Below are 13,977 nucleotides of genomic sequence, written 5' to 3'. Positions count from 1 at the left end.
GGATTGAGACAAGCTTCTCTACTCTTTCACATGTCAGTTTATTTCTTGATTTAGTTTGAGTGTTTCCAAACGTAGACCAGATTCTTTCACATGCTGCAGAAGATGGAGGAATCTGAAAAAGGTGAGAAGCAAGAGGAGTCAGAGGCTGTGTTGTGCAAAGACCTTGCCACCATGTGGCAGGAGGAATATTTTTTGGCAGAATCCCAGATTGCATTCCTGGACCAAATCCCTGAAGATGTTCTATATTCTGCAACATTTGAAAGTACCTTCCTAACATCAAATCCTAAATGCGATGCTTGTTTTGTAATCCAGTCAAATGCAGTAACAGTCATATTTCCACCTTGAATCTTGGAACCAGCAGATTTGCAGCAGCATGAATTGGATGGCAACAAAATTCTTCCCTTTTAAAAAAATAAAATCTTTCACTTTACTTTCTTCTATATTTGTAAGTGGAGATATACTGAGATTTTCAAGAACAGTTTTTCTTGGTCATTAGATATGGAATTTCTGACAAAAGTGCACTATCTGATTCAGATGCAGTGATTGCTGCAGCAGTTGGCTTTAGAATCTTCAGGGAATTTTGCAGCTGAACCCAGAAGACATTCTGATCAAGAACAGTGTTTCTTACACTCCTGGGTACTTTATGATCTTCAACTATTACTGTTTCTTGAAGAGCTTCTTTGTTTTTTAGTAAACTTTCAAAGGAAATCACCACTCCAGCCCACCAAGTTTTACTATAGCGCTTCAGTGTCACTGTTTTATTCTTTGCATTTTTTCTACTTGCTTCTGCTTGAAAACTGTAGCTATAATATGAATACCTTTTACGTTTTATAAGTTCTTTTGCTCGTCTATAGATCACTTGAAGGGTGTCCAGTTTCATAATATCATTAAGAAGCAAGTTTAGTCCATGAGATGCACATCCCATTGCAGTAATATGTGGATACATCTCCATTATGATCTCCCATGCTGCTTTCATATTGCTGGCATTGTCAGTCAGCAAATAGTTTACCACTCCCAATTTTCTGTAGGTCTTCACATACTTTATACTCTGCAGTATGTCTGTTCTCTCCTGTTTCAGTGCTTTTGTAAAAAACAGGTTGTTATAACAAAATTTATAATTCCTTCTCCTCTCACATTTGTCCATCCAGGTGTAAGTAGTACAAGACACAGTGCTTCATTAATTTTTCCTTGTACAGATTCCATTACATGTTCATATTCCGGCTCCAAAAGAGGCTTGCTCAAAGAATGTCTGCTGGGAAAATGGTACGATGGTCTTAGTAATTTCAAGGCTTCCTGCCAGCATGTATTTTCAGTTATTGAAAATGGTGTTCCAGAAGAATATATTGCTCTTGCAAGAGATTGATCAATTTTTTTCCTGATCTTCATATGTCATCTTGTCTACAAATGAAGTTATTGGATAATTTCTGGATTCAACTGTCTTCAGTATCTGTTTACTTGAAGATGCTGCTGATGGGGCAACACTTTGTGTTGCTGCTGATGTTACAGATGGAGAAGAAAGAGGACTTCTTGAACGAGAACGTTGAGAAAAAATATGTGCATTTTCATCACTGTGGTCCTCTTCACTTAGATCCATGAAGGATTTTTGAATATTTTCAGAACACTTGTTATATATAAGAATGTGTTTTGTCATCCTGGTAGCATTTGGAAATGCATACTTCATCTGACAATATTTGCAAATCACATTTTTCTTCTCAGAAGAATTTGTAATGTGAAAATGCCTCCATTTGCTAGATGTTGGTCTCCCCATTTTCCTGAGGGGAGTACGAAGGAAAAATAATTTAATGGCTAGTTTGCAAGAAGACACTAATCTATGGTTGTGGGTGGGGGAAGTAAAGAACCAGATTAGTAGTAATTAAATTATTGACACAAAGGTTATAAAGATAAACTAATGTGGCTGAATGATTTAGTTTTCTGGAATCAGATAAATATAAACTCTTACCTTTGCAACCTATTTATCCACTGATTTTTTTTTATCTGCATATTTATCTCAACACGAATCGGGTGGGGGGAATTCAAAGTTGAACACACCTTTGCCCTTCGCTGGTGTCTTACTCAGTTTCAAGGCAGCCCAAAACACTGTAAAAAGGCTCTGCCCTGGAACCATGGAAGAGGTTCCCCTTGTGAAGAAACAGTAAGACTTCTGGAGCTCCTGGACCAAGGGGCTGAAGAGGGGAAGGGGGGGAACCTCTGTAGCCAGAACATGTGCAGCAAGCTGAAGCATTCATTCATTCATTCACTCATTCACTCATTCATTCATTCACTCATTCACTTGGGCAGGTGCAGCAGTAACAAAGGGGATTGCTTTAAAAAACCCAGGGAGTGTTTGCCAAATTCCCACCCCCTTCAGACTGAGATGGTGCAGGCTCTCCATTCTCCATCGTACACAAACAAAACAGCCCAGCAAGCCAAATGGGACTAGAATGGGACTGACTTCTGAGTAGGCAGGCACAGGACTGGGCTCTGAGGTTACAATCTTCTCCACACTTTCCTGGGAGTAAGCCCCATTGACTAGAATGGGACTTAGTTTTGAGTAGGCAGGCATAGGACTGGGCTCTCAGGCTACAATCCTCTCCACACTTTCTTGGGAGAAACTTTCCAATTTCCCCCCCCCCCCAAATTTTTCTGGTTTTCTTCTGGGCCTTCACATCTCTAGGTATGCTTTCTTCTAAGTAGGAATGTGGGTGAAAGAGAAATAGTTTCCTCCTAATATAAAACAGATTATCTTTAAAAAGAATGCCAGGTTTTGCAAGTTGTAAGTAAATGTTGTGATTTATTTAGCATTTCCTTTAGATGGAGTTTTATCTGCATAATAGCTTCCTGATCTTTCCCAGTGTAGAATATATCTTTTTTAAAATGTGTCCTGTAAGTTCCTGACCTTAAGAGAACAAAAATTAAAATCAATTACTTCCTTTCTGTTGGAGATTTTATTGTTCTTTTACCTTGGTTTTTTTAAGAACATAAGAACAGTCCCAGTGGATCAGACCATAGGCCCATCTAGTCCAGCTTCCTGTATCTCACAGCCAAATGCCCCACCAAATGCCCCAGGGAGCACACCTGATAACAAGAGACCTGCATCCTGGTGCCCGCCCTTGCATCTGACATAGCCCATTTCTAAAATCAGGAGGTTGCACATACACATCTTGGCTTGGAACCTGTAATGGATTATAATACCCCAGGTGTGGCCTTACCATAGATTTGTACAACGGCATTATAATATTAGCTGTTTTGTTCTCAATACCTTTTCTAATGATCCCAAGCATAGAATTGGCCTTCTTTACTGCCGCCGCACATTGGGTCGACACTTTCATCCACTTGTCCACCACCACCCCAAGATCTCTCCCCTGATCTGTCACAGACAGCTCAGAACCCATTAGCCTATATGTGAAGTTTTGATTTTTTCCCCAATGTGCATGACTTTACACTTACTGACATTGAAACGCACCTGCCGTTTTGCTGTCCATTCTGCCAGTTTGGAGAGATCCTTCTGGAGCTCCTTGCAATCAGTTGGAAACAACTTTAAGGGGAGAGGGAGGAAAGTGGAAAGGCTTGGAGATTGAAAGGGAGGAGTGGAAGAGGGAGGGGTTGAAAAGAGAGATTTCACTTTGATGAGAAGCAATCCCATGCTGGGAACTAGGAACCAACCAGACAAGGATCAAGGAGAGTTTATTTCTGATGGTCAGCAAGGACAAGGACTGCAAAGTGAGCATGCTTGGTACTTGCCAGATGGGGGTTGAAGGGCTCTGCAAACAACATGCAGCGAACACAGAAGGCGGCAGCCTCAGAGTGGAGGGAGAAGAGGGCAGGGCGGCAGCAGCCACTCTCGCAACTGACCAACTCCCGTTTCTTCTGCTTTAAAAAAAAGCGCAGACTATGGGCAGAAGACGGCTCATATTCTGCCCAGGGGTGTGACTGTATTGCTGCATGAGGACATCCCGCGCCTCCCCTTTGAGTTCCTGGCGTCTCCCTAAAGAGCCACGCCCACTGCCCTAGTGGAAAGCAGCAACAGAAGAACATAATTTTGCTTTTAGCTTTGTGAGAGTGTCATTTGTGAGCCAGGAGCCTTTCTTTGTATTACTACTCAGTTGAAAGAGTCAAGCTGCAATCCTAGTATACACCCTTTCCTGGGATTTAGCTCCACTGAACAGAATGGTTCTTTCACATAGGATTGAACTGAGTTTTTTTCTGTATCTTGCTGATCTTAAAGGTACATGAACCTTACAGTTAAAGTTGGATGTGCGTGGCTCAGTTAAACAAAATCAGGACTGTATCAAGCAATCCAGATCATGTACTCAGAACTAGTTACATTTGGATCATTTAATTTTCCTTGTTTTGGCAACATGTGAGGTTTTGAGGATTGTGATGGCAGGAAGCAAAGAAGGGATGGTAGAATATTGGGCAGAGGGACTAGGAAATAGGTTGTCAGAAAAATATGAGGTGCCATAGCAAGGACAAGTGCATGGTTGTGGGTTCCTGCTTAGTTCTTGAATGTTGATCAAGTGCTGCTTCTGTTCCAGACAGTTTGTCTCTGTAAGCCTAGCACCTCTGGAAAATAAAAGAACTAATCAGATGAGATGACATCTTTAGCTTAGTTCTTGGAGCTTAGTTTTTTTTTCCTGTGCTACTTGCTTAGTGCTGGGAAAATCTGTTTAAGATCAGTGTGGGATTGACATTACAGTTCTACCTTTTGAAGTGCTAATATATGTAATTAGCAATTTTGTTTTATGTTATGGAAAGAATAAGAACCTATCTTGCAGAGGCTGGGGATGAAAATGTCGAGGTGATTTGACTTTTATTTTCAAATTTGAACAAAGATTCCCTTCTAACTTATATTATAATCACACCCAGGAGTCTTGATACCAGAAGAATCCCTTATTTATAACACACAGTTCATGAAAACTGAATGAATTTGCAAGCTGTTCTTTATCTGGGCAACATGATTGCATGAGCAATCATGAGCAATGGAGCAAGGGTGATGTAGTGGTTTGGGAGGTGGACTTAGACCTGGAAGATTCAGAATCAAATCCTCCCTCAGCCATGAAACTTCCTGGGTGATCTTGGGCCGTTCACTTTCTCTCAGCCTCACCTACCTCACAGGGTTGTTGTGAGGACAAAAGGAGGGAAGCAGCTGTGTACACCGCCCTGGGCTCTTTGGAGGAAGGGCGGTATAAAAATGTGAAAAATGAGCAACTTATTTTGTCATCAGACTTGTGTGTTTTGTAAGCCATTGTTATTTATGAACATAGCTTGCTTATAATGTGGGAATAATTGTGTTCTTCTGTTGGGTCAAATAGTAGAATTGTCAATATACTGCATTTTTGTAAGCAGTATATTGTGTAAGCTCTTCATTTTTGTGAAGAGCCTGGTATTTGATGGGTCTAGGTGTTTGCGCACTGCTGGGGTTTACTGGGTTGGTTGGCACATCTCTTAAAGGGATTGGCCACCCTTGCATGCTCTGCTCCAGCTGTTCTCTCTTCAGTTGTGGTGAAGCTGAGGAGGAGAGATGCAGTTCTAGGCAGTGTTTCGGCATCCATCTGCAATTACGTACCTTTTCTGGACTCTCCTGCCTCATACAGTAAAATTTCCCTCCATCCTACCAGGACATAACTGAGAGAGCTCAATGTAGTTTGAAGACATGCTATTTACTGTTATAATTCACTTTCTAATAGAAAATTCACAAAACTAATAGAGGTGGGGTTCTTACAGATCTACCTTGGTGGCTGCTTCTGATTCGCCAAAAAGTAGTGGTTGGCAAGCTCCCAGGAGATCACGAAGTATGCAAAATAACAAAGATTGCCGCAATACCACTCTCTGAAGCTGAACCTCAAGACTTGGAGCTGGAAGTAAGATTATTCTGAAATGTAGTTGATGATAAAATGAATACTTATGTGCAAATTCAAGGTTAGCTACTGTTCTCTTGATTTCCCTTTGCCTTCTGCCCATGTCACATACAATTGCCACTGGTGGGCCACTGACCATATGCTCTGATTTTTGGGACTGTGATAGGGAGGAGGAGGTGGGGAAAGTGGCTTTCATCAGCATAGTGTCCGCAACCAGTGTGATCTCAGAGCTACCTTATGGCTACTTAGATAAATGTTTAAGCGTAACATTAACTAATTTTATTTTTACTTTTCAGCTTTGTAAAAAACATCATTTTGGAATATACAAACCAGAGAAGATTACACAGTCTCCAGATGACTCCAAGTTTCTGCTCAAGACCCTTACACAGATTAAATCAAATGTTTCTGCTTCTAATAAAAGAAAGGTGGGGATTTTTGAGGATTTCAAAAGTTTTTATTTTGTAGGGTGGCATGAAAGTTGTTGTATCCTATTCATTCTCCAAAGAGTGGCTTACATATGATTTCCAGGCATTCAAACTCTGTTTTACTGATTCTTTTCAACAAAAAATTGTTGACCCATTCAGCAACTCTTAGGGCTCAATCGTATCCAACTTTCCAGCCCTTTCGCAGCCATGTCCATATGGCCTGCGCTGCATCCTGCGGTGGGGGGGGGAGAGTCACGGAGGCCTCCTCAAAGTAAGGGAAGATTTGTTCCCTGACCTTGGGGCTGCATTGCAACTGCATTGGTGTTGGAAAGTTGGATGGGATTGGCCCTCATTTTTCTTTTGACTTCTCAACTGCCCTTCTCTTCTTAGAGCTAATCTCCTACTGTCTTGACCCTTATAATTTGGCTTCTGTTTCTGTGTACCACAGTCCTTGCAAAAATTATTTGCATTGTTTTGTACCCTGTTTGTGTCTTCCCTGGCTTCTCTTCTGACTCTTACATGGTCAATCTACATGTTCCTACTTGATTCTCTTCATGTCCTAGGTTTCTGTGATACAGTACTCAGCTGGTTCTCTTTCTACCTATCAAATACTGCTACGGGGGGGGGGTGCTTTTCCTCTACTTTTTCTTTCTTTGTTGAGTCCTTCATGAATCTGTGTCTCACACTATGCTGTTTGCTCTAGACCGGTGTTTTTCAGCTGAGCTTTCATAAGAAGCTTCTAGGCTATATGCTTAGGTGAACATCTAACTCTACCCCAGAACCTCTATTGATCCAGTCAGTTTGAAATGGCCTTTTTGATCATTGTACTTGAAAGTTTCATTGTATATCCAAGATAACTTCTGAGCCTCTCTTTTAATTTTTAAAAAGGATTAGTAGATGGGAACTGGAAAGATCGTATCAGTATAGGTTTTGGATGGAAAGTCTTACTATAGGGTTACCTGTTTGTTGCTTGGATCCAGGAAAGACCAGACTCGTGTCAGATTTCTGAAGGCCTCATTTCTTTTGGTAGAGCTAATAGAGGAGCAAGTACGAAGAATGTGATTTTATTATCCTGAAGTTAAACAGTGTTTCCTTAAATAGCATGAGGGATGCATTTCTCGAAAGTCGAGCACTGTATGAAACAGCACTGTAGGAGACGTAGTTGAACAATTAGGCAGGAAAATGGCTGTGATTGGCTAACCATAACCCAGAGTGCACCCCTCATTGGCTACAATAGTTGTCACAGTCAGGATGAAGAGTACTTGGTGAGACAATAAAGGCAACTGTGTTATCAGATGCATTTCTGTACTACTGGTTAATTAGCTAATCAGAGTAGCAGTGGGCATAGAGAGGGGGCAAAAACCCCAGGCACTAGACCCCTGCCACCTCTGCCTGCCTGTCGAAGCCATTCTCTGGGCAGGCGAAACACTGTGTGGTGCTCCAAAGCTTGCAAAAAGCTTTCTGAGGCTTCTAGCATGATCTTAAAGAGTACTTCTGGTTTTGTTGGGAAACCGGAAGAACACGTTAAGAGCATGCCAGAAGCCTCAGAAGGCTTCTTGAGTCAGTTGGAGCATCACATGAGACTTTCTGAGTATCCTCTGGGAGGGGTGGAGTGATGTGAGGGGGCGGCATGATACAGACCTGGCTCCAGGGTAGCATAGGACCAGGTCTGTTACTGAAGCAGTTAGCTAAAACTCAGTTTTTTCCTAATGTTTTGCTATTTTGCAGGTCAAAGAAAGTAAAGAGAAAGAGAGACTGGAGAGGAGGCTCCTGGAGGAGCTATTAAAAATGTTTATGGACTCGGATTCTTTTTACTACAGTTTGTCTTATGACCTAACAAACTCTGTGCAAAGACAAAGTGCATGTGAGAAGACTGGCTTGCCCCTTTGGAAGAAGGTATGGGGTGTCTGTTCAAATACTGTATTTTAAATCAACTCTCAGTTGTATCTGGGTGTATCTGATTTCTTATCAAATAACTGTAAAACCAAAACCCACTTATTCTTAATGGGCTTCTGATAAGGATGAATATGCTGGAGAAATGCCTTGGTATCTAGTGAGTATCTTTTCTTTTCTGAAAAGAAAAGGTTTACATTGTAACTTTGTTTCCAGGTTGATGACAGATTCTTTTGGAACAAACACATGATTGAAGACTTGATCAATATTGGTGTGAGTAATTTTCTGTATACGTTTGTGCATGCTTAACTGCAAGTACCTTTTTTTAGAACCTCGGTGTTGGCGCATTGAGCTGTTTTATAACCCCTGCTAATTGGGTAAGAGGCACTTTTTCAAGTGGGTGCTCCTTTTTTTTAGCAGGGGGAGAGTAACTGGCCCACCTCACCCCAGCACTGTCTGTTCTAGTGGCTCTCTGCTGGTATTCCTTGGCATCTTTTTAGATTGTGAGCCCTTTTGGGACAGGGAGCCATTTAGTTATTTGATTTTTCTCTGTATACTGCTTTGTGAGCTATTAGTTGAAAACCGGTATATAAATACTGTTAATAATTAATAATAATAATAATTTTACTTGGTGTGGTTACCACTTAATCTAATTCACGTACAAATAAATAGTAAGGTATCGTGTAGTATGTCTTAAATTTCCATAGTTCAGATGTTTGAAACCTAACAAAGAAGAAAAAAAATCATTGCATAAAATTAACTTTTACTTTATTCTGTGATCTTGTACAGATGTGATGTAAGCTCCCTGTACCCATGGTTTTCAGATTACTAGCCTTACGAATGCATGTTTTCCTCTCCCACCCCAGAATAATTCTTTCACCCTTTTCCTTCCTGATAATTTCTCATAGTTTCTCATTATATGTGCACCATTGTGAAGAATTTCAATCTTTGGTGCTCAGCGAAACTAGCTTGCAGTCTAGTTAGAATGAATTGGGAAATCGCAGGTCTTCTGAAGGATCGTTTCTGAGCCTTGTCCATCAGCACTGAATAATGAATCAGTGTGCTGTCTAGGCTTGGCTACAAATACAGACCAGGTCCTACTTATACTGTAAAGGGGTTGAGGTTTCCTCTACATTTATGCATGTAGCTGGAAAGAGCAGGCAGAAAGGTTGGTGTAATTGGGTCACCCCAGTTTAGTGTACTTTTAATTGGGCCACCCCAATTGGCTGGCAGTGCTGCTTGGTGAGACCTGATTATTTGGTGAAATTTTCTACGGTTTGGATTCAAAATTTAATATATTAGAATAAGAAGCCTCTGAAATTGTATAAATATCTCTGCCTTTTCATATATGAAACATAAAAATTGGTGGAGGTGTAAGCTGCATTTTTTTTAACTTTGCAGAAACCTGAAGTAGATTTTTGGATTATCCCAATCATCCAGGGATTTGTTCAGATTGAAGAACTTGTAGTTAATTATAATGAAACATCAGATGAGGAGAAAAGCAGTCCAGAGACACCACCTCAAGAGCCTATTTGTGTGGATGACATTCACCCATGTTTTCTTGTGGCACTTGTTTCACGCCGAAGCCGCCACAGAGCTGGTAAGCATATCCGTATGTCCTGACTATGCTTTTTTTTTAGTGCTGTGTACTTTTTTGGTTGTACCATTTGACTTGTGATAAAGTTGGAAAAATAAAGGCAAGAATGTTGTGAATGCTTTCCTAGTTAACCTGATTGGGATAAAAATTTTGTATTGTATATATTTAAATTTCCTATTCTGCCTTATTTTGGAATAACGATATAAAAATTATGTTTTCTAAACTATTGCATTTGGAAACTAGGTCAGAGAAGTCTAGGTAAGGGAGGATGTTTAATAGCTGCAGTGTTGGGAATTTAAAATATGGAGACCTGGGAAACAATTATTCATTTCTGATACTGATGAGCCACTTGTCAGACACTATAAAACTTCACTGTAGCTTGCTTTATCTATTAAATTGGAAACAGTCCTGAAAACACGGTGCATTTTGCCCAAGATCTCTTCCATTTGCATTCTCATGCTCATGCAAAGATGGACGATTTTTAGCAATTCCGCTTTCCCACTCTGGCTACCCTGTACTTCCTGAAAATCTGCCCTTGATACTTATGATGATAATCAGACAAGATATCTGGCATGGCAGCTGGAGAAGAATGGGAGAATAGCCAAAAATCACTTGCCCCCTCTTGCATGAGCATGTGGTGTTGTGAGTGGGTTTACTTGAATACAGCCTGCCTTTATTTGAAGCTAAAAAAAACTCCAAAGTGTGCACATTGAGCACACAAGTGTGCTTTTATCAACACTGGCTAACTTCTGTAATTTACATTTGATGCCAGTTCTTTAAACTTGCAAAATGAGCAACTCAGCCTTTTAATTTTTTTCCTCATACTGCAGGGCTAATCTACTAGTAGCAATTTCTTTTGCTTTGAACTTTTTGTTCATTGTCCTCTTTTAAAGGAACATTCAGTTGAGGATTACATGCAATGTTACCATTAAAGCCCTGTATTCCTTGAGTATGTTCTGTGCTTATTTTCTAGGGATGCGTTATAAACGAAGAGGGGTTGATAAAAATGGAAATGTCGCAAACTATGTGGAGACAGAACAATTGATTCATGTCCATAATCACACCCTCTCGTTTGTTCAGACAAGAGGCTCTGTGCCAGTGTTCTGGAGTCAGGTTGGTTATCGATATAATCCCCGACCGCGACTGGACAAGTGTAAGTGTTGGCACAATACAATTGGCACTGTAACTGTTAGGAGAACTCTGGACTCTAGTGTTTCTGACTTCTAGCTACAGAATGGTCAGATGGTGTATCTATTGCATGGTGTGTTATGGTCCTTGTACCAGGTACCTTGTACCTGGAGTAAAGTGGTGGTTGTGGTCTCCATGGTCACTCCTGCATTACTTCAGGAAATAGTCAGCCCTTGTCTGCGTCATTCAGATTTACATGTGAGTATTGTTTATGTGTGGTGTAAACACAATGTAAAACTCAACTACATAGGCAGAAATTTTATATATTCCTAGCGTGACATGGAAGCAACTATGGTTTAATAGGTACATGCAAACAGTATCTGTTTTGGATCAAGAGGTTCTGCTCTTTAGTTGAGATTGTTACTTGACTAAAGAGAACCCATGTGTATCAAACTGAGAAGCACAAATTTTTCAGAATGTAAAGTTTCCTTCTATGAAGTTCCAGTTTCTTAGTACACCTCTTGAAAAGTATAAATAACTTGAGCTTCTTACTGTTTGTGTTTTCCATTCTTCTGTGGAAACGACCATTCTGCAAACCCAAACTCTTTTGGCATCCTACTCATCACAGTAGTTTCAAATCGTACAGTACTATTGCTGTTTGTTGTATTGTCCAAATTACTGATTTGTATGACTTGATATTTCAATTCATCTAAATGAGTAAACAGAATTAAACCTGTTGTCACTGTCTGACCTGAAAAGCTATTTTTGAAGGGATTGCCTTGTAGGGAGACACCCTTGATAAATCCAGATTTGATAGGCAGGGAGCCTTGAAGAAATTGGATGTCTAGCCAGAAGAGTTTCAGCTCTGCTACTTGAGTTACCAAGCATTGAACCAGTGTGGGTGTGTTAAGCCATTGTGTTGCCGTTTACTACTTCCTTCCCATAATGCACAACTACTCAAACGACAAAAACCAAATTGCATTCTTGCATGTTTGACATTTGGGAGGCCTTAAATACCTCTGATAGTGCTGAATTTATTATTTCCTTGTTATGCTATAAGTATTCATCTGCCCAAAATGTTTTCAGGAGCTTGGATGCACTTATTGAGCGTATCTGAGCCTCATAGATAGGAAGGGTCGGTCTTGGAAGTTGGTTGGAATAATAGCAGGAGCCAGCATTTTTCTGCACAATCAAAGGTGGAATGTCTGCATATACCTGTAGTGCACCACAGCAGAGAGACTTTTAGGTGGCATCTTTTTAAATGGGAAGCAGAAGTTCCAGGAAGCTGTATTTGATAATATTCTCTTAACAGAATTGCTCATGTCAGTCAGCAAGGCCCCAGGACCTGACGCAATCCCAGCGGAAGTTTATAAAGGTGGTGGTGCAGTGCTTGTTGATAAACTCACTCAGTTGTTCCAGTCTTCCTGGAATCAAGGATCCATCCCTCAGGAACTGAAAGACGCGTCCATCGTACACGTCTACAAGAGGAAAGGAAATTGACAAGTCTGTGATAATTACAGAGGAATATCACTGCTCTCCATGGCAGGCAAGATCCTTGCACAAGTGTTGCTGAATCGCCTGATTGACCACCTGGAACAGGGTCTACTACCCAAGACACAGTGCGGCTTCCGTAAAGGGCGTGGCACTGTGGACATGATCTTTGCAGCCCGACAGCTCCAAGAGAAGTGTCAAGAGCAGAATTGTGAACTGTACACCACCTTCGTGGATCTCACCAAGGCTTTTGACACTGTCATTCGTGAAGGTCTGTGGCGCATCATGTCGAAGTTTGGGTGCCCTGACAAATTCACCCTGATGGTGCGTCAGTTCCACGACGGCGTGATGACTCGTGTTCTGGACAACGGAGAAGCTTCAGAGGCCTTTCCCGTCACAACCGGCATCAAGCAAGGGTGCGTGCTGGCACTGACCCTGTTCAGGATAATGTTTTCAGCCATGCTGTCAGACGCCTTTCGGAACAGTTCCTTGGGAGTCAGCCTGAGATACAGGACCGATGGGAAACTGTTTAACCTGCATAGACTCCAGGCTGTCACCAAGATAAAGGAGACTGTGCGACGAGACCTTCTTTTTGCTGACGACTGTGCCCTGAATGCTGGATCAGAACAGGAAATGCAAGCCAGCATGGACAAATTCGAAGCAGCATGTGACAACTTTGGTTTCCTCATCAACACAAAGAAAACCGAAGGGATGCACCAGCCAGCTCCGAAGGCCCAACACCAAGAGCCCACCATCATAGTGAAGGGACAAAAGCTTCCAGCAGTGGACCAATTTTACATACCTTGGCAGCACCCTCTCCCACGTAGTGACAATTGACATCGAGGTCAACTGCAGAATCGCCAAGGCAAGTTCTGCATTTGGCAGACTGTGGACCAACGTGTGAAATCGCCATGGAATAAGCCTTGCTACAAAGCTTAAAGTCTACCAAGCAGTTGTGCTAACTACTCTGCTGTATGCCAGTGAGACTTGGACTGTATACAGGAGGCACGCTAGGCAACTGAACCACTTCCACATGATGTGCCTCCACAGACTTCTGAGGATCTGGTGGCAGGACAGGGTGCCAGATACAGAAGTCCTCTCCAGAGCAGAACTGCCATCAGTTCACACCCTGCTGATGAAAGCCCAGACACGCTGGGCAGGTCATGTTGTAAGGATGCTAGACCACCGCATCCCTAAACAGCCCTTCTATGGTGAGCTGTCTCAAGGAAAGTGATCGCATGGGGGACAAAAGAAGCGATATAAAGACACACTGAAAGCCTCTCTCAAGTCCCTGGATATTGACACCACCTGGGAAATCCTGGCACAAGACCGATGGACATGGTGCACGCTGATCCACCAAAGCTGCCAGACATCTGAAGCCAGAAGGACAACCATAGCACAAGAGAAGCATGCACTCCGTGAAGCCAGAGCTGCAAATGCTGCTACAGTGGTGCCTACTCATGTCTGCCTGACATGTGGCAGAACATTCCATGCTTGTATTGGTCTTCTTAGTCACCTGTGGGCACACCATGGACAGTCCACAACCCCTTAGATGTCAAGGTCTTCTTCGAAAGCAATGGACGAA

General features: G+C 41.8%; 1 protein-coding gene across 1 annotated transcript in view; it reads left to right on the top strand.

Moving 5' to 3' along the window:
* The window catches only part of INPP5F (inositol polyphosphate-5-phosphatase F), a 66,847-nt gene that overhangs the window by 35,978 nt on the left and 16,892 nt on the right, over positions 1 to 13,977 (top strand). Inside the window, exons 3-8 of the mRNA XM_066621596.1 lie at positions 5,725 to 5,861; positions 6,155 to 6,283; positions 8,012 to 8,179; positions 8,393 to 8,449; positions 9,578 to 9,776; positions 10,747 to 10,926. Coding sequence (XP_066477693.1) covers positions 5,725 to 5,861; positions 6,155 to 6,283; positions 8,012 to 8,179; positions 8,393 to 8,449; positions 9,578 to 9,776; positions 10,747 to 10,926 — 870 coding nt within the window. The remainder of the gene's footprint in view (positions 1 to 5,724; positions 5,862 to 6,154; positions 6,284 to 8,011; positions 8,180 to 8,392; positions 8,450 to 9,577; positions 9,777 to 10,746; positions 10,927 to 13,977) is intronic.

Source organism: Tiliqua scincoides, chromosome 3 (genome assembly GCF_035046505.1).
Source record: "Tiliqua scincoides isolate rTilSci1 chromosome 3, rTilSci1.hap2, whole genome shotgun sequence".
Taxonomy (NCBI): Eukaryota; Metazoa; Chordata; class Lepidosauria; order Squamata; family Scincidae; genus Tiliqua; species Tiliqua scincoides.
This window is presented reverse-complemented; position numbering and strand designations above follow the sequence as displayed.